We start from the raw sequence: 20,808 nt of genomic DNA, 5'->3' as shown, positions 1-20,808 counted from the left end.
TTTATGAATGAACACACGAACACACACACACACAATTGTAATATGCTTATTTGTGGCAGGGAAGTCCCAGACTTAAGAGGCAATGTCTTCCAACAACTGCAATTTTAAGGAAGAGATGGATCCATGCCTTTGCCCATGCCCTGTGGGTTTGTTGGCACTGGAGACCACCTCCACAACACTGAACCCATAGTTGCAAACTTCACTATCTTGGATGAGCCAAAAGCTGAAGAAGGCAGCATCAACACTTTAACTAGCCACGATGCAACACTCTGGAGATGGGGCCTCTAATCCACGACTACACACTACTGTTACACAACTCAACTATTTGCTCCAGTATTTTACTAAGACAACTTACTGGTATCTGCTTTGCCTCAGTTGCAGGAGTGGTATCCATGGTCTTAGACCCACATCCTGGTCTCCTAGCCAGGTGCTGACTTTTGCCTTGCTCATCTGCTCTGCAAAGGGAACCAGGAACTACTGACCTTCCCATTGCTTGAGCCATCATCTCTCCTTGATGGTCAAAAAGATTGCTCCAAAAGTGAACAACTTAAAATAATGAGTGCATTTCCTGCTACCAGTAGTTTAATTTATCATTTAACCAATTGGAAACACTGAATTAATACAAAGCTTGTTTTAATGTTTGAAATGCTTGATTAAATTGTGTGAAAATATATATGTAGTGGTGGCAAAAATATATATTTCAGGGATTTACTGGCTCTGGTACTATATTTTAACAACAGAGAAAACTCCTCAGGTCACATAGTCAAGACAGAATATACTTCTGAAGTGGGTGCGTTGAATGAAGAATGTTATACATCTGCATGAAGCAATTCCATTTTATTTTAGTTATGATTATGTAACAGGACTATTTAAGTCCTCTTTCCAACTTGCATCATAGTCATTTTCAAACTCTCATCTAAACATCTTTAGCCAATCATGAGCTCATTTTTCACATCACATAAAATATGGAACAAATTGCAAGCGTGAAACCACAGAATAAACGTGCCAATCATATCTTCTTCATTATGACGTCTGACCCAATTTTGTGCTCCAGCTAAGTTAATTTTTTTGTGGGCAAGAATATCACGACTAGAGCATGAACATTAATTCTGATTTCTTCTATCACAATTTTAGAAAAGGGATTCATTTTTTTCTATTCCTATGGAAATGGAAATCCTTTCGAGTCCACATCAGCTCAAAATATGGAAAAAAAAACACCCATAAATAATTACAGTGTGGGGATTATGGAGCCAGTGTCATGATTAAGTGTGCTGGAATAGGACCTATGAGACCCAGGTTTAAATTCTTATTCAGCCATTAAGAATAACTCTCAGTCTAACCTAACTCACAGTGGTGGTGGTGTTCCTGGCATTGAGCAATCGAGATAAGAGTAGGAATTCTGGTGGTTTACTGCCTGCCTCACTGCCCAGCAGTCTCCCTGCCTGAGCTGACAGAAATGGTCTCGTAGGCAGTGCCAAGGATTCCCAGACTGCTGGTTTTGGAAGACTTCAGCATCCTACCGAGGTGGCTCAAGACTTCATGGCTGTCCCAACATGTCACTGGCCCAATGCATGTGGCAGGCCATGCTCTGGACTTCGTTTTCTCAACAGGGCAGGAAGAGGGTGATAAAAAAGGAGATACTGGCATCAGTCCTTTGTCATGGTTAGATCATTTTCTGTTGGGATTGAGGCTTTCAGAAACATTTCCCCTCTGCAGAGGCAGGGGACCAATTAGGATGATCTGCCCTCAAGAGGTTGATGGGTTTCCTGACAGCTCTGGGGATTTTTTTTAGCTGCCATGACTGACACTCCTGCTGAAGCCCTGGCCAGACTCTTAAACACCCAAATGGCTTGGGCTGCTAACACAATTGCCCAGAGCTTAGGGCAAGAGAACAAGCTGGGAGACAGCTTGAACATAAGTGGAGGAAAACTGTGGTCACCTCATTTTATCCTCCTACTAACCCTATGAGATAGAATTGGTTGAGAAGGGGAGGGGGTGACTGGCATGAAGAAATTCACAGTAAGAAAGTGAGTTTCATGGCTAAGTAGGGATTTGTGCCAAAGTCCTAATCTAGCACTCTTAACATACTGTGATTTAATGTGAAAGCCAGTTTGGTGTAACACTTTTAAACAAATTTCTTAAAGTGACAGCATTCTATTTAGATAAGGAGAAGATTTAAAAAAAATATTTGGAATAAATAGCTAGGATGTAGTATTTGTGTGCTTTGCAATATAAAACAAGAGAATAGTTAGCTGTTGGAGGTCTAAATAACTATTTAAACAGTTGAAACACAACACAATCCATTTCACCACCAAGCTAGGTTTGCGAAGTTTTAGTAAAATTTGTTTAAGCTATACATGAGACATTAAAAAAGGTCTGACACATTTTATCCAATATTTTGATAGACCTTGAAAGGGACTAGCTAGAACATTCATCTCTTTTAGACCACTAAACTAAGGTAAGACAAAGAAAAAAGAAATATAATCCCAATAACAAAGAGGTCTGTTTCAGATAACCAAATAACATAGACCTTAAAATCTGGACTGAACCCAATCTTGCACTTAACACTCAGGTTAAACTGCTTGATCCATAAGGGTTAGTTCTCAAACACATTGAAAAATAAATAACAATAATTCAGATTAACTTTTTTTAAAAAACGAGTGCGGAAATCTATTTTGGTTCAAGTACATGATTTATCTTTTACGTTTTTGATTGCACAATTTTTTCATGATTTTTCTTAGGGAAAATCAACTTCTTGGGGACAATTATCATCTTGTTTATGGGCCAGCATGCTGAATTTCACTAGGGGGAAAAAGTAAATGTTAAGTCTTTATCAACAGAGGATTACATAATCCATTGCAACAAATGTTTATCCTTTGGAATAACATACGAAGTTAAGGTCATGTGAGTGGGGCACCTATATTCTGGAAATTGCATGCTAAGGATAGAATCACATCTGATTTTTACAAGAAATAAAAGAAAAAGAAAAAGACCATATTAAATTCCCATTACCTTCTCTGCCAGCAAAAAATGCTTAGGATGCAGTATGCTAGATATTTAAGATGGCAGGGCAAATGATTAACGACTTGGGCCCCAGAAACCCCCAAAACGACTTCTACTCCTTTGTACTAGAACAATGGTTGAGATCAACAAGAAGTGCCACCTTGACTGTACTACCTGCTACCAAAAGAGTGCAAAACTCTGTGAGAGGACTCTGAGGAAGCCCAGCATCACATCTCTAGAGTTCTCAGAAATTTGTTTAAATCAAGTGTAGCCAATGTGGTGCACTCCAGATATCACTGGACTACAACTCCTATCACCACTGACTGTTGCCTATATTTGCTGGGGCTGGTGAAAGTTGCAGTCCAATAACATCTGGTCTAAACCACAGAGCCTAGGGCTTGCCGATTGGAAGGTCGGCGGTTCGAATCCCCACAACGGAGTGAGCTCCTGGTTATTCGGTCCCAGCTCCTGCCCACCTAGCAGTTCAAAAGCACATCAAAGTGCAAGTAGATAAATAGGTACCGCTCCGGCAGGAAGCTAAACGCCGTTTTTGTCCACTGCTCTGGTTCGCCAGAAGTGGCTTAGTCATGTTGGCCACATTACCCAGAAGCTGTCTGCGGACAAATGTCGGCTCCCTCAGCCTATAGAGCGAGATGAGCGCCACAACCCCAGAGTCATCTGCGACTGAACCTAATGGTCAGGGGTACCTTTACCTTTAACATCTAGGGGGCGCCATGTTGGCTACCTGTGAATTCAATCACAGCAGACTTCCAAGAAGCATCACTCTGACCTTGCTTGCTCAGGCTGCTATTTAAAGTGAGAAGAACCCAGAACTGCTTGCATGTTGCTCTGATCTACAATCATTTTGAAAGGATGATTAAATCCTAGTTCCTTTGCCCATGAATGTGTGTGCTCTTCTATCTGTAAACAATACATGAATTACATACTAATTCTTGTACAAGTCCTAAAGAAAAACATCACATGGTATGTGAATGCACCACTAGTGTCAAGGAGAGCATTGGCTTACAAATAACTTTCCATTTCTTTATTAAGAGAAGCAACGTTTCCAATGAAACTTTCCTAAAACCTAATTAGATAAGCATTGTTAATACAAAAAGAAGAAAACGTAGCATACTTTGAAACCATAAACCAGTAATTGTTACTCCAGTTCTTGGGGGTTTTAAAAAAATCTATATGCTACACTGGATAAACGGGGATTAACATAGGAAAAGCTGCCATTTGTGCAACCTGGTCCCATGACGTTATAATTTGTTTCATACTAATGCACACACTAATACACATTACAACAAACTCTGACACCTTAGTTACTAAGAACGGCTTCTTTCCACACAGTTGCCACATGGAGGCTGCCAGAAACTGCCTCTGTATGGTGGCTTGGACCGCAGGGTGGGCAGATATCTGTGTGAGCTGCTTCTCATGATATGGACCTCTCAGGATGGTTGCCTGAAACTGTCTCCATGTGGTGGTGATGTTTCATGTGCATATGCCAACTCACTGTGTGGTACAGTATGTACCTTGCCATGTGGTTTCTCTGCACGCAGCCCCTAACATTCCTGCTTCAAACAGACTCTGCAGGGCAAGCCATTTTATAGATCATGGTGTGCTACGTGGGAACAATTGCCAAGTAGTTTCACTGTTTCAAACAGTGTCTTTGTGGTGGCCATATTGTACTCAGTGCCCCTCAGCACTCGCTAACCACGTGGCTTCTGTCCACACAATTTCCAAGCTGTTTCTGACAGTGTAGAAATAAGACACATGGGTGGGAGCCAGTAAACATAAACAATTTGCTGCACGGAGCAGCCACTCAGCTGAGATAGCTTCATGTGGCCTCCACATGGTGGCTGTATTGTGGGAAGGGAATCTTGCTGAAGTATGAATTTTCAGAAAAAGCAGCACTACATTTGCATTACATCGATTACAGTACCTTTACCATACATGTTTTAACTTTTGGATACAAAATACAGTTAGCATCTCACAAATTAATGGAAGCATGTAAAACTGTATGAAAAATGTATGGATTTTCAGAAATAATCTCTCTCTCTCTCTCTCTCTCTCTCTCTCTCTCTCTCTCTCTCTCTCTGTATATATATGTATGTACAGATTTTCATCAGGGATGGTAACAAATCAATGGCACCGGCATAGCATGTGTATCAGCCACTTCACATTTAAGCTGTCTGGCTTCTTGTATATGGCTTTCTGGAATCTTGTGTTATCAATATTTATGATTTTTTTTCAAATGAAATACAAATTGCAAAGTGGCCTTAAATTTACTTGAAACAAAAAGGCAGCACTTTATAATTAACTACAAGAATATTTGGGTTGTTAACTTCAAATTCAAATTGGTAAAAAAATGGACAAGTCATTTGTCCATATCAGGTTTAAGTGGACAGTAGTCTTTTAATGCTGCAGTGTGGAGTGCATTTTAGCAGAAGTGCACCCCAAGTTTATACCATGAGATTTAAAATAAATTGAATTATCTGTCCATTTGATACACACACACAGTCTAGCCAGTCCACACACACTTCGCTCCATGAGCATGCACCAAATAACCCTCTACTGGAAATACCCCACACAACCCCCTGAATTCATGTGTGTGCAAACTATAATTCTCCTTGAATTGACTGTACCACAGACAAACTTAACAAATGCCTTTTCCTTCTTCCCCCTGCTATGTGGAGGGGTCATCGCTTGGTGGCAACTACATGTTTTGCAGGCATATGGGCCCAGGTTAATCCACAACCTTTCCGTTTAAAAGATCTGAGAATGACGCTTGCCTGAGACCTTGGAGATCCATTGCCAATCAGATCAGAACAATGGGGTAGGTAGAACAATTGACTCAGAAAAAGGTAGCTTTATACTTATACTACTTATACTCCCCTTCTGCTACTGTCTTGGAGAATACCAAGGTTTCTTTTAATGGGGTATTCTACAACAGAGGACTGCGCAGAATCCTCTTGAGCAGAAGATTGAGGGGGGGGGCATAATGCACATGTGATATCAGGAGCCAGAGGGAGGAGCCGAACGCAGCAGCAGCAGCACACCTTCAATGACCAGTGGCTCCTTCTCTTTCATGCTCAGTGTCTTCTTCTTGCCACCACCACCAGCCAGGGGCTGCTTCCTCCGTCTTTCCCTTACGCGACAGGAGGGGGAGGAGCCACTGGCCACTGAAGCCAAGCCAAGGTGTGCTACCCTCAGTTCCACGACTGGCCTCCTCTTCTTTCTGCCATCACCAGTTAGGGGCTGTTTTCTCGCACCTTCCCCTCTGCAGGAGAAGGAGGAGGAGCCGGTCACTGAAGCTGTGCCATGCTTGGCTCCACACTCAGCCTCCTCCACCCCTAATCATTCTGAACATTGGAGGCCTTGCCCCCCAAATACTGGCCTTCCCATAAAAAAGCTGGGCCCCTAGGAGTTGGTGCCTTTTTAAATTGATCTTGTATTTTGATATTCTTGCTTTATTATAATTATGGGATGAGATTCATTTCAATGGGTCTAATCAGAGTACAACTTCAATTGGATATTGCCCATATTTTTTTGTAATCTGCCTTGATGAAGGGTTGAGTATAAATTCCTTAAATTGACAAATTAATGATTATCTGCACTCTCAGAATCAAATATTTATATACTTATCCAGCAATACAATTACTTGACACTGTACTTGTGTCTGCCCAATGTATCCATACAAAATCTTATTTTCAACATATCTACCTTTTACTTTTGTCTGACCTTTAAGAACTTACCATTTAAAAACAACACTTTAACCCTCTATTTAGTTTAACTCTTTTTAAAGTCAATTGTTGTTTTCTGTTCATATGCTTATTGTGGACTATATTATTGTTGTTGCTGTCAGCCAGACCTACCCCTACTACTAATTGAAACAGGGGCCCTTCGGTGCAAATACGTATCTAAATAAATGCCAGCACTGTTATTTTCTCGGAAGCATTTGGCACAAAATTAGATCCTTTTGCACAATGAACAACCTAACCTGCTAGTTCATTTGTTATGAATATTAACTGCCAGCTTGGGGTTTCTGTCAGCCACAGCAACATTTGATTGTCTTACCATTGCTTTTTTGCTTCCAGCCTGATAAAGAATTTTGATGAATATGAAAGAAAGCTTGCTCACTTGTTTGCAGATTTATACAGAAAGGATAAGGCAACATTCAATGTTATGTGAGTGGACTTGCATTCACGCAGTGGGACTTTGTCATCCCCCCTGTGTGTTCACCAATCTTCAGATTGGAGCCTTTGGAGCAGAATATGCTCCAAAGGGTCTCACAATTCTTTGGAGCATATTTTGGGAGTGCACAAGGCACTGCAGTATGGAGGAGAGGCTGTCTGGCAATCAAGAAGAAGCCTCTTCCATTGGTAGGTGACCACTACTGGAGGTCATCAAGTATCTTTAGTGAACTACAGAAAAGTTTCAGCTTCATTCTTCTTTCAAAATTAAGATTTTTTCCCCCTAAACTAGCAAATGTGTCTGATTCCTTCAACAGTGCATTGTCTACAAGTATTTCTTCTGTGAAGTAACATGCCAGATGATTTAGGTTGCTTCTCCATTACCTTAAGTAATGTAAAGTTAACTTTTGCAAAACAAGTTTTAACATAAAAGAGCTGCAAGGTCTTTGTTATGTTAACAGAAACTAAATCCCACAGAAGCTTCTATATTTGTCTTAAATGCTTTAATCTCAATGACAGATAAACAAGTAAAATGAAAACTCTAAAAAGAATGGCAATGTTAAAGAAGCAAGTTCTACCAGAATAAGGCAACTGTGTATGAGTTAGGCTCTGAGAACTGTAGCATGAGGTATCAACAAATTCAGAATGTGGCATTAGCATAAAATAATGCCTTGTCCTTTAGCACCTACCTAGATCAAAGAGCAACCATTTTGGCCTTAATTATGTGGTTCCTCTTTAGCCTCCACACAATATGTTTTTTGTTTTGTTAAAATATAAACATTTAATTTACTCTGTAACACTGGTTTCAGAAGTATACATATGTTATTCCTTACATATGGTTCTTTTGGAAGTGGGTTTAATTTGATGATTACTTGATATTTGTGAACAAAGTAATTACTGCTTCCAAATCCATCTAGTCCACGCAGTCTTGATACACTCAGCTTTTGCTGCCCACATTCTAAAACCAGCTTGTTATTCAATTATTGTAATGTAGCAGTAGCATTTTGCTTTTGTACTTTTGGAGGGTTCCTTTTATATCATATAGCCTCCAAGTCAATATTTAAAATTCAGACAAAAACAAAATTACATAGAAGAAGCATGGCTGCTGAAGGGGTGGGGGTAGGGTGGTAAGAATGGTATGGTTGCTCTGGGCCTGAACTGCATAAAGTCCTGCCACTTCCTGCGAATCCACCCATCTCCCGTGGAGCATGCTGGGCTGACAGTCCCGTTTCCAGCCACATTGCACCATGCTAGCTTCTGCTGATCCTCAAAGGGCTATACATGTTACAGCTGCATCAAAGAAGGACTAGAAGAAGCCAACAAAGCATGTCCGTCCCTGATGCCTCTCTCAGAGTAAAAGAACCTTCTTGTTGCCTCCTTTGTCCCCTTCAGTGTGTGTAGGTGATAGGAGACAGAAGATGTTGTGGCTTTAGCTTAGGATTAACCTCCACAAAATCTGTCTCATCTCCATCCACAACCTTCCTGTGTTTAGGTAAAGGTAAAGGGACCCCTGACCATTAGGTCCAGTCACGGACAACTCTGGGGTTGCGGCGCTCATCTCGCTTTACTGGCCGAGGGAGCCGGCGTACAGCTTCCGGGTCATGTGGCCAGCATGACTAAGCCGCTTCTGGCAGACCAGAGCAGCGCACAGAAATGCCATTTACCTTCCTGCCGGAGCGGTACCTATTTATTTACTTGCACTGCATGCTTTCGAACTGCTAGTTTGCCAGGAGCAGGAACCAAGCAATGGGAGCTCACCCCATTGCGGTGATTCGAATCGCTGACCTTCCGATCGGCAAGCCCTAGGCTCTGTGGTTTAACCAAATGGTGAATTTAACTTCACCAGAGTGCTATATCATCCCTGGAATCGTGGCCAGCACTGGCTGGGAGGCTACCCCTAGAGAACTTTGCACCACTGCAAGTGAGTTTGGGCCTTAAGCAAAGTTTAAAACAAGGAAAATTCTCAAGATAGAGACTACCTGCCTATAAAGTCCTACGGGGAGAGAAAGCAACATGTTAGGGCACAATCATATACAGCTAGGCAAAACAAAATAAAAAAATTCCTTCTAGTAGCACCTTAGAGACCAACTGAATTTGTTATTGGTATGAGCTTTCGTGTGCATGCATACTTCTTCAGATACATGCATGCAGACAAAAGCTCATACCAATAACAAACTTAGTTGGTCTCTAAGGTGCTACTGAAAGGATTTTTTTTTTATTTTGTTTCGACTACGACAGACCAACACGGCTACCTACCTGTAACTACAGCTAGGCATTTAGTGATAATCTGAACCTAAAAGCCAAATGGTCTCAAGATGGATAACAAAATACAATTTAAAAACAAATAAGGATTACCTTAAAATCATAAAACAAACCCACAGAATAGCAGTGTATATTAATACAGAGGAAGGGAAGACATTGCTTCAAAAAAAGTTATGGGTTAAGAGGTGCAGCTGGGACAATCACAGAAAAGCATACTGTGATGTGGCAAGATGCATTTCAGAGGTGTGGTTATTCTACAACCTGGGGGGGGGGGCACAGAGAAGTGTTAGGGGCTGGCTGGACACTGAGGAGTGGTGGCTGGATTCTGGGCAGCAGAGGATGGCAGGCTTGGAGACTGACTTGGAAGAAGTGATCAGTGAACAGGGGGGACCTGTAACAGCCAGGAAACAAGAGGCAGAGGCAGGAGAAGCTGCAGGACTGGAGAGTGAAGAATAGTTGCAGGAGAAGGAAGAGATAGGTTAGCCTGGTGTTTCTAGTGTTTAATTCAGTTTAATTTAAACAATTCAACACAATTCCTTGCAAAACAATTTTATAGCATTATGCATTAACACATGCAATAGGCTTCCTGGTCTCCCTCTAAAACAATTCCATTCTGAATGTCAACATCTGATTTCTAGTAGTGATCTCTTGCGAAATACTAACATTTCCCCTTTTCCCTTGTGTTTACATCCTGCAAATATTTGCAGATTTATGGCTTTTCTTTTCCATTTGTCATTTCTTAGTCAAACTATATATATTTAGCTTCAGAAACCTTGATAATAAATCAGCCTAAAGTCCTGGATATTTTTTGTTTATTTTCTTTGAACTTTTAGTTTGTAGATGCTTCAAAGGGCTGCCTGCTGGAGGAGGTGTTTGCAGCTTAGATAACAGAAGATGGCCTTCCTTTACTGGTGAAGGAAATGTGAAGCTTCTAGCGGGAGCTGGAAAGCATATAGCAAGGGGAACAAATGTTTGGCTCTTTATTTCTTCTTCTGGCTGTTCATTCCTCAGAGAAGAAAAACATGGTTGTGAGAGGGAGGCAAGGGAAAACAAAAGCCCTTTGCCATAAAATAATTTATAACAACTCCCAGAGAAAGATAAAAGAAACAATCAAAACTCCTAAAGACTGGCGCTATTACACAGTCTGTATGCTGATATGAAAGTTTAAAATGCAGTCTGAGGGTTAGTTAAGCATTGAGGGTTTTTAAAGGGGCACTGCCAGGAAGCTTCCAATAAACACACAACTGTGTTTGCTCCTGGATCTCTTGTAAAATAATAGCTGTGTCAGGACATTTGCAGGGATACAGTGGGAAATTTTGAAGTTCAGGACCTTTTCCACTGCCACTCCCCAGGCACACAAAGAGTTAAAAGGGCGCTGTGGTGTATAGAATGTGAAACTTTGGCTGCGGAGACCTGGGCTCACATCCTTGATAAGCCATGAAGCTTTACTGGGTAACTTTCTGAGCGAAGCCTTCCAGATAAAGAGATCATGTGCCAGGCTAGACCTGACCTTCAATAACACATATTAAGAATGCTAGCAAACACCGCTTTGGCAGATGACACCATCACTCTTGCCGTAAGAAAAAAAAAATACAGTGGTACCTTGAGTTACTAACGCCTCAGGTTACAAACACTTCAGGTTACAAACTCCGCTAACCTGGAAGAGTTACCTCGAGTTGAGAACTTTGCTCCAGGATGAGAACGGAAATCATGTGCTAGCGGCACAGCGGCAGCAAGAGGCCCCATTAGCAAAAGCACGCCTCTAGTCAAGAACAGTTTCAGGTTAAGAACGGACCTCCAGAACAAATTAAATTCGTAACTAGAGGTACCACTGTACCCAAATTGCAACCCCCCATATCTCTCCACCCCTACACTGTTGGGCATGCCATGTGGTCAGACGTCAGCCCCATTAGAAGTGCTGGACAAGGTAATTCTGCCTCGTATGTGACAGAGAAGTTTGAGACTTCAAGTCTGACACTTGAGGGTTAGAGAGGAAACACAGCAAAGTTTCTGAAGAAGTGTGCATGCACACGAAAGCTCATACCAAGAACAAACTTAGTTGGTCTCTAAGGTGCTACTGGAAGGATTTTTTTATTATTATTATTATTTTGTTTCGACTACGGCAGACCAACATGGCTACCTACCTGTAACAGCAAAGTTTCAGTTATAGATCCATCACAACAGGGTCAGCAGCAGCCCACTGCAGCTGAAGGAGCAAAGGTCAGGATAGCTAGGAACAGCTGAAGCTAGGAGTAGCACCATTTTCATATCATTTACTCATTATTTTCACGAAAAGTCAAAATTAGATATTATTGTGATTCACGATGATATAAAAGAATCCTCACTTGTTCTCAGAATGCACCTTATAATTATATACCATGATCTGAACACTTGTATTGTTTCATAGCTGAAATTATCAGTTGATTCTGAGTAGCTTTAAAGCCCCCATGAACTTTACTAAACAGTAAGTACGCACTTGTGTAACTGTTATACAGTCACAGACTCATACATCACATGTTTAATGTTACTAAGCAACTGGCCCTAGATAGTAAAATGTGCCTTTTTTGTTTTTTATTTTGGCAAGAGACTGAGTCCCCCCCCCCCCAAGATTACAAGGCCCTGGGCTGTAGCCCACTCAGCCTTTATGTAAATCTGGAACTGATGGGAAGAAACAGCAAGGGCAAGGGTCTGGTTGGGGGGAATAAACAGAAAGGTTAAATAGTGAGTAGGGGAAGAAACAGCAAGGTTAGGAAGCGTAGATATAGAATCTAAGGGGCGTGGGATTACTTTTTCTGTGACAAGTTACAAGAAAATAAGATCTTTCCAGCACAGAAACTAAACCACCTTAACACGGTTCCCTAATTTAAAGCAACACAACTTGTTTATACTCTTTCTGCTGCTTCCCACCCAGTCTTTGAAGTGCTGTGTGGGCTAAGCTCCTCCCTCTCAGAACAGAACCCCAGCCGACACCAAGCATAGTAAAACTGGGGTGACTATTTTGAAGTGCTTACAATGGAATGGTTTGGAAGCAGGTATGGAATGAATCACTTCATGCAAAGGCATTAAATAACTATGTCCTGATTGACTAGCTGTTTCTATAGCAGAATACAAAATTGTGTTTTACCTTGAAAGGCCTATGCTAATTAAGAAGTGTATGAACTAGAAAGAGTGTTTCATTCTCTGGACATGATAAAAGTGCTATGTATTTGCAAAGTGATTTTCACTGTCAAAGTTTTATGGTCTATTGACAAAGTGCTGGATTTCTGAGCAGCACCGTCCCTAAATTAAAATTCTGGGCACACGCTCAACTTTATGATTCTATCCATTCCACCAAGATGGGAAACATTGCCTTGTAAGTTATTTATTGCAAATATTCCCATAGTATACTTGCTCTGAAAGCTAACTTCCAAAAGGGGCCCCATGATTGCAAAATATCCAAGAAAAAGCATGTCTTGTATTTAGCATTTCAACAAAAATAGAAACATTGCCGTGACACAGACCTGCCATACCAGGGTATGCCTCTTTCACACATACAGCCTCTCCAGTAATCATCCCTTCCAAGCAACCAAGTCATGCAACTCCAATAAATGTTACATCATTTGATATATCCTGTATAAAGGAAGCAGGCTGGGCAGTCCACTTTTCAATTAACACATCTCCAGCTAATTCTCCTGGCCCCTAAAAAGGTGTTGCTTTCCTGCCTATGAGCAACTCAGTCCATTGATTGTTCAAACAGCCATTCAATCAAGGCCACCTGGATGCAAACATGAATACGGTAAAATGATGCACATATCCCATCCACTGAATGATCTGCCTTTCTGAAAAGAAAATGCATGGAGATGGGAAGGTGCTATCTTACCAAGGCAGATAACTGATTCATAGCTCTGGAATCCATTACTGGCCAGAGGCAGAGGGTGGTGGTAAAAAGGATAAGAATGATACTGCACAACTGGCCTCCTCTGCCAGACAGTTGTGGCAAGTCAAGTGTCACAACTGTCCTTTTCTCTTGACACTTACCATGCTTCTAATAGATCAAGCAGAAACCGCTAAAAACTTTCCTGTTTAGGCAAACCTACCCTGATGTTTGAAAGTTGAGGTAAAATTTTTATTTTTATTTTTTTGTATTCTAACTTTCGTATGTTTTAAAGTAGGCTTGTTATTTTTTCCTTGATTTTACTGTTTTATACTTCGTACATTGCTTTGAGGATTTTTTTTTAATCAAGCAGTGTATACACTTTATGAAATAAATAAATACATGTCAAATTGGTATTCAGCAAATTGAACCAACCTCACTGTGTGATTAAGATTAAGCCCACAGCCCCCAATCAATCCCATGGCATAGGGTAGGAACTTATATCTCTTGAAATCCCAGTGAATCCTGTAGCTTTTTAGTATTTATTCTGTTATTACTGGAGCTAACGCCGGTGTAGACCTGACCTAGATGGGAAACCACTTGGAACACCAGGTAAACTACTCTTAAGTATCCTAAAAGAAAAGGATGATAAATAATACAATAAATGAAATACCTAAGAAATGTGTTTAGGGACTTGTGCTGGCTATTTGGCCGTAATAATAAACACCCATCCATTCACATGTTTAGGGACTTGGGTTAAAACTAAGGACTTCAAGGACTAGGCATGCAAGCCTGCCTATACGAGCACCAGAGGTACGGATCACCCAGCAGGCCCATCAGAAGGATTATGTCAATGTGAATTTGGCAGTTTTACTGTTGCCAATAATTGGAAGAAGAGAAGAAAATCTTGAAAAGGAATACCCTCTCCCCTCAAATGATCTGGACACCATAAGGAGACCAAGGAAATATGTACCACAGAGATGTCACAGGGTTTTGTCCCTGCATAGATAGCATGAAGGAGAGACCCCAACACTCAGGTGACATTCTCAGTAGCAGAAAAATGGTAACACACATTTCTAGCCAAAACATGCTGAAGAGTACATGGGGGGGGGGGATAGCAGTATATGAACCATAGTAACTCTGAAAGAATGAAGTTACCTCTGCAGCTTTATTGGATGGTTCCAGTCCAACCATATTAGACTGTATTAACTGCTGTAAGAGTTGTACTTGAGCCACACTGAGGAAGAAATCCAGGCTTGTTGTCATATTCACTTCCAAAGAATGGCCACATACTAAAATTTCCTGTGAAAAACAAGTTTGTAAAACAAAGTCAATGGATACCAGCTGTTTCAAGGCAATTATGTAATTTTCTTTTCTAACCAAACACAATGTAGACTATTTATACTCTCCAAATTGGGACTATTAACATTTTCTTATCTCTTCAGGCAGAAAAGCACTGTGCACCATCTGTAAAAGGAAATCAGGTGGAGGAGTGGTGGAATAGCATACCACTAGGCTTCCAACAGGATATTTGATGATTAAGATACATTTTGTTTGTTTCATGTGTGAGGTCCTGTTTCTTTGTTGCATCAAATTCTGGGCTGTCAGAGACTCTATTCATGTTCTTGGCAGAGGAATACACTTCCCCTTTCCTTGCTCTCAGATATACATTGTGGAATACAAACTCATCATGGTTTATAATGAAATTGTACATTGCAACCCACAAATAACTGACTTAATTGATTTGTAGCTGCCTGTAAACTACTGTTGACATCTTGGCAGAATTATAGTTAGATGACCATTATTTTATGGCTGTTGTTAAACACATAGGAAAAGCTTTTGACCATTTCTGGCAAATTACTTCCGAGACGGAAAAAAGAAAATGAGCAGGTTTGCTTACTAAGCAGATGCTCATAACCCTTATCATGACATGTGCATTAAGTATTTATTAGTAATCTGTAGTAGGCCTCTCCCTTCCTCACTGAATTTCATCAATGGAATTGATTTAAAAAAAATAACCAAAACATTTACATTCTTTAACAAGAGCTACAGTAAAATTCATCTGTTACTTTTCATGGAATGACTTCTCTACAGCACAGCAATTCCCTAGGTCATTTAACATTTTCCTTTGGATTTCATTTCCAGCACATTTGCAGTAGCAAGTCAGCATTGTGAGGATGAGCCACAGCTCATCAATACACAATATCCCTTGAACATAGAATGCCCCATATCCCATAGCTGTCAACTTTCCCTTTTTTTGCGGGAAATTCCCTTATTCCGGTGCCATTTCCCACTGCAAAAAAAGGGAAGGTTGACAGCTATGGCCGTTTCCCAATGCAAAAAAGGGGGGGAGGGAAGGTTGACAGCTATGCCATAACCCCCTTATTTAATCCCTGGCATTTATAGTGAAAGGATAGCAAGGAAAGGTTCCTTTTCCAACTGGACTGAGAGCAAAGAGGGTGCTGTGTAATCAGAGCCGTCTTAAGGGGATCTGCCGCCCTGGCGCGGCTATCCCTCCGGCGCCCCCGCCATGCCGCCTCTCCGCCGCCTCCCTCCCGCGCTTGCCGCCCCTTGGGAGGGGGGTGGGCGAGCGGGGGATGAGGGGCGTGGCGCTGGAGCGGCGCGGGGCTCTGCGCGCCCTTCCAGCGCTTCCGGGATGGGAGGCGAGGGCGGCCGGCTCGCGCTCCCGCGCGCAGCTGGACGGCGCGGCTGGGCAGCTCGCGCTGCATCGGGCGGGCGGGCGGCTGCGCGCGAAGCGCGAGCCGGCTGCCCTCGCCTCCCGTCCCGGAAGCGCTGGAAGGGCGCGCAGAGCTCCTGTGCTCTGCTGGGCAGCCAGAGGGCGTGGCGTGGCCGGCCAGCTCCCTTGCCGGGAGTCAGAGGGCGCTGCCGGCAGGCGCTGCCAGCGGGGCTGGAGGACGGAGGCGCCCTCCAGGCCATTGCGCCCTGGTGCGCCGCGCCACCAGCCCCAATGGATGAGACGGCTCTGTGTGTGATGTCTGTAAGGAACGGAAAGGAAGGAAGGAACTGGATGAAGCAAAAATCAAGGAAGCTGCAAGGAAATGCAGAGGTGGTATTCTGGTCTGGAGCTGTGTCTTAAATCAAAGACATGTATTTTAGGGAGAAATATATAGAATTCAAGTGTGTGTGTGTGTGTTTGTGCGTGCGCGCATGTTGGAAAGGATGAACCCGGCATATGACTGGACACATGTGAAACTGACATGGAGCAGAAATAAACTAATTTGTCCATCCCTGCTGCCAGCCTAATCCACCTCACAGGGTTTCTCTGCTGATTAAACAATGTACATGTGTGCTATAAATGTAATTAAGAAACACAGAAACACAGGCTAACATGCATACAATTACCATCTATTGCTTTTCTTAGCATACATACAATAATCACTATTTCTGACCTACATACAAGGATTTAAAGAAGATCAAAAACATTTTGATAGCTAATGCTGGGTTTTTGTTTTATAATTAAACTCAATTTAATGTAGCATTTTAAGTATTGCAAATATCTGCATTCAGAAAGATACATGAATCCGAAAGCCATGTGAGTACATCTCAAGTCAAATACCAACCTCTGTATGCAAATTCTCTGGTGAGATTACTTTTGTGAAAATTATGGCAGGAGCTGCAGTTATTCGCACTGTAAAGTCTGTTAAAATTGGAGTTAAAATAGCTCTTCGTTCTTGATGCCGCTTGATGCTAAAAGAAAAAGAAAATTTATATTAACTCCCAAACCTTAAAAAAGAACTTTCATTAGTGGAATCATATCACCCAATTTCTCTGCTCAACTTAGATTACAAGATTTTCACAACAGTGAGGGTTAACAGAATGAAAACTTTTAAAATTGCAGAACCAAGTTGGAAATTATTAAACATAACATAGCATACTAAACAGACTGCCTCAGTAGTGTGTTTATCATTAGATATATTTAAAGCATTTGACTGTGTAGAACTAAAGCACTTAATCAGAGTCATAACATTTTTTGGATTTGGCCCTAAACTGGTAAGAATATTGGAAACTGTCAGGGAACAGTCAGTGCCCAGTGGGGCGGTGCAGGGGCTGTCAAGGGATGGAGAGCCACAGCACTGCAGGGATAGCAGGGGGATTTCCAGCAGGAGCGACAGGAAGGAAAGCAGTCCAGCGGAGAGAGGGCTGGGCGATGCTTCAGAGACCCAACGCCTCCTCAGTGGATCCAGCCAAGAGGGAGCAATGACAGTTCCGTTGCCCCATTTACACAGGGGTGTGAAATGTAAGGAGGGAAGGAGGAGACTAGGGGTGCCCAAGTTCTTATGTTGGGGGCGCTCCAGAAAAGCACCACTTCCAGGATCTGAAAGTGACTTAAGCTGGTCATGGACTTTTGAGCTCTGCACTGTACATATCTGCACAATAAAACCTGTAAATATACAGGACCTGAGTCGAGCCTCTTTACTCACGAGGAACCACAGCAGAACCCTTACCGCAACTATTTATGATATTACATCTGCTTAGGACAAGTAATACAAATTCACAAAAATGTTAACTTAGCCTCAGGACAAAACCAAGTTGCCCATTATCACTTTTATTATTTGCTCTAATTATAGAACCCCTGGCAATGAGATTACACCAAATTCCAACAGGAAAGGTTGTAACTATCAATGGAAGGGAATACATTCTGGGATTTCATGCTGGTGATACTTTTTAATGTACTGCTTATGGGACTCAATTACCGGTAATGCTGGGAGGTTATTGAGTATACAATTGGATACATTTTTAAATGTTTCTGGACTTAAGGTAAAATTTCAAAAATTGGAAGTAATGTTCTTTCATATTCCCCTGCAACTTCAGGAAACCTTCTCCAAAATATTACAAAGCCCAATGGCTAGAAAAAAGCTTCAGATACTTAGACATTCAGGTTGCCCATAACTGATTAAACAAATTTTATCAGACAAATTATAACAAAGTCTGGAATATAATAAATATGGACATGCAACGCTTGAACAAAATGAAACTTTCTATTATGGAATGAGTGCCTGCAACTAAAACAAATTCATATTTCAATCCAACAGACCACACCTTTAAAAATCTTTGCTGTACCATCACCCAACTGTTGGATGATCGGGGCTCCCAAATCTAAACAGCTATTACAATGTATGCCAACTTAGCAGCATGACAGTCTTAATGTCTGGCAATAAGAGAAATATATGGAGCACATTAGAGAACTTGGTAATAGATGGCGAGGCTTCCGGTTTGGTGCCGGATAATGGCGGAGTGGAGCTGAATCAGCTCCAGTCCCCGGGGGGTTTTAGGGGTCTCCTTGTCTGCGCCAAGGGCCCCTTAAAGCCACGGGAAGAGCGTCCCGTGGACCGCGGCCTCGTGGGTCCCAGACGTGCCGTCTCTGCTCTTGATTGACCCTCGTAAGGGGGGGAATTCAAGCGAGCGGAGCTACCGACACGGGACTGAAGAGGCGGATGCACCCCCCCGGGAGATCAAAGCAGCAATTCTGCCAGACCTGAGCACCAAGCTTTTCCTGCTAACTTCAAAGAAAAAAGAAGAACCCCGGCTGCTGTAAGTACGGGACTAATTGGATTTACATTTGAATAATTGGCAACCGGGAGGGATGATAAAAGGAAGCCCGTCCCTCTCCTTTGTTGTGCAGAGGAGGTAATTAAGCTTCAAGCGGCTGCAGCTGCATCACTAGACACAATGTTGCTACGAAGCATTTTGACAGAGAAGATGGATTAAATCCCAATTTGAGGGATTGAAGATTTTGGAAATATCTCTTCTGTGGCTTTTGGAATTATTTTTGGCACCCTGTCTCAGGGAAAATGGCGTTGGAAAACTAATACGCAAGATGGAAAATTACTGACATTTGACACCCTTTGTTTTCTCCAACCATGCTTGCTTTCGCTTTTAAACTGATTCTAGATCCGGGTATTACCCAGGAACAAAGAACAATCCTTCTGCAATTGGAGTTTGTGAATCGGAAAATGGACTGGCTAGGACGTAATTTCAAAGAAATCTGTTGTGGAGCAGGAGAGACCAGCCAGATCTGGGAGAATTTTGATAATTTGGAAGCAGATTTCTCCAGGGAACTGGGGGAGGTGCTGGTGAAATGGGACGAATTGATTCAGCAACCCCAGGTAAATGGACGGCCCTGGTGTAGTGAGAAACACAGGGCTGATGTTTTGACTGGAGCTACGAGATTCAGTCTCTGGAGTGGGAGTCCAGAGATGAAGTTGAGAAGATTTTTGAAGACACAAGTGGAAGGAAACCAAAATTGCGAAATGGAGTTGCTGGGAGAGGAGAGCTGGTGCCTCTTGAGGCGCCCAAGGAGGAGATTTATAAATTTTAAGATGATACTGAACAAAGACAACAGAGGGGAATGTAAAGATGAATGGTGGGGGGGCATGGGAGAGAGCAGAAAAATGGTGAGAAGGGGAATAGGGTGAAAATGATAAAAATTGAATTAGGATGGATTTATGGTACCCTGAAGATAGTGTGTTAAGATTTTAGGATTTTGATGTTAAGTTTTAAGATTTTGATGCTACGATTTTGGGAATTTTGAATTAGTGAAGAGATATGTAACCAATTAATAGCAGCAGCTCAAGTGAAAAGAAGTATAAGATTGATTTAAGAATTATTTCATGATACTATAAGATGTTAAGTCTTTATGATATTACAAAAGGTTGGATAATGAATTGCAATGTTAAAAATGGATGTTACCAAAGTATATTAGTATTGAAGGCAGAGGAGGGAAAGCGGGGGAGGTCCCTATAGAAGGTCAGAAACTAGATTTTGTTAAGTAGTAAGAGATAGATTGGTGTTCCAGTTTAGGTATGTATTGGTTTTGGTTTTGTTTTAATTGTTTTCTTTGTCGATTGTGTTTATGTAATGTGTTTTTTTATTGTGTTAATGTTGGTGTTTATGTTATGTTATGTTTTTCTCTTGTTTTATTGGAAAATAATAAAAATCTTATGAAAAAAAAAAAAAGAGAACTTGGTAATAGATGGTGTCCCTATAAAAATAGTAACTTTCAAAAAGCAAATTATGCTCTTTACGGTGGCTTACAAATCCATTCACACTTACAAACTTTCAAAATTTGGACAAAATGGTCCAACAGCCTCTCACCCATTATTCCATTACAGTTCCACTGGGTTTTCAAAAATAAACATGGAGCCTTTAATATAGATGTGTGGAAAGAAAAACAACTGTATTATTTGAAAGATGTTTACAAAGATGAACTACTGCTTACCATTAATGAGATGGAAAATCAATTGGAATATAATGGCTATTAGGCTACCATTTAAGGTCTTTTTAAACAAATTCCCAGGTTAAAAATGAAGTCATGAGGCAATTAATGGTGTCAGGGAACTGTCCCCGGCTCAGCGCAGGGTGGTGGAAGGGCTCTCGGGATGCTACAGAGAGCCTCAGCCACACCTGACCAGTAGCACCTCCTCGTCCAGCGGAGGGAGCAGCAAGGTCTCCAGTGGGGAGGGGCAGGCAGCT

At 41.7% G+C, this 20,808-nt stretch overlaps 1 protein-coding gene across 5 annotated transcripts in view; it reads right to left on the bottom strand.

Moving 5' to 3' along the window:
- VPS13B (vacuolar protein sorting 13 homolog B) overlaps positions 1–20,808 on the bottom strand; it is a 360,398-nt gene that overhangs the window by 127,700 nt on the left and 211,890 nt on the right. For all 5 annotated transcript variants that reach the window (XR_004427068.1, XM_033155647.1, XM_033155648.1 and 2 more), the window contains exons 32-33: positions 16,896–17,022; positions 14,473–14,616 (exon numbers count right to left, since the gene is read on the bottom strand). Coding sequence is in view for 4 of the 5 variants with exons in the window: in XM_033155647.1 (XP_033011538.1) it covers positions 14,473–14,616; positions 16,896–17,022 (271 nt within the window). In the remaining variant the exon portion in view is untranslated. The remainder of the gene's footprint in view (positions 1–14,472; positions 14,617–16,895; positions 17,023–20,808) is intronic.

This window comes from Lacerta agilis, chromosome 7, assembly GCF_009819535.1.
Source record: "Lacerta agilis isolate rLacAgi1 chromosome 7, rLacAgi1.pri, whole genome shotgun sequence".
Lineage (NCBI taxonomy): Eukaryota > Metazoa > Chordata > Lepidosauria > Squamata > Lacertidae > Lacerta > Lacerta agilis.
This window is presented reverse-complemented; position numbering and strand designations above follow the sequence as displayed.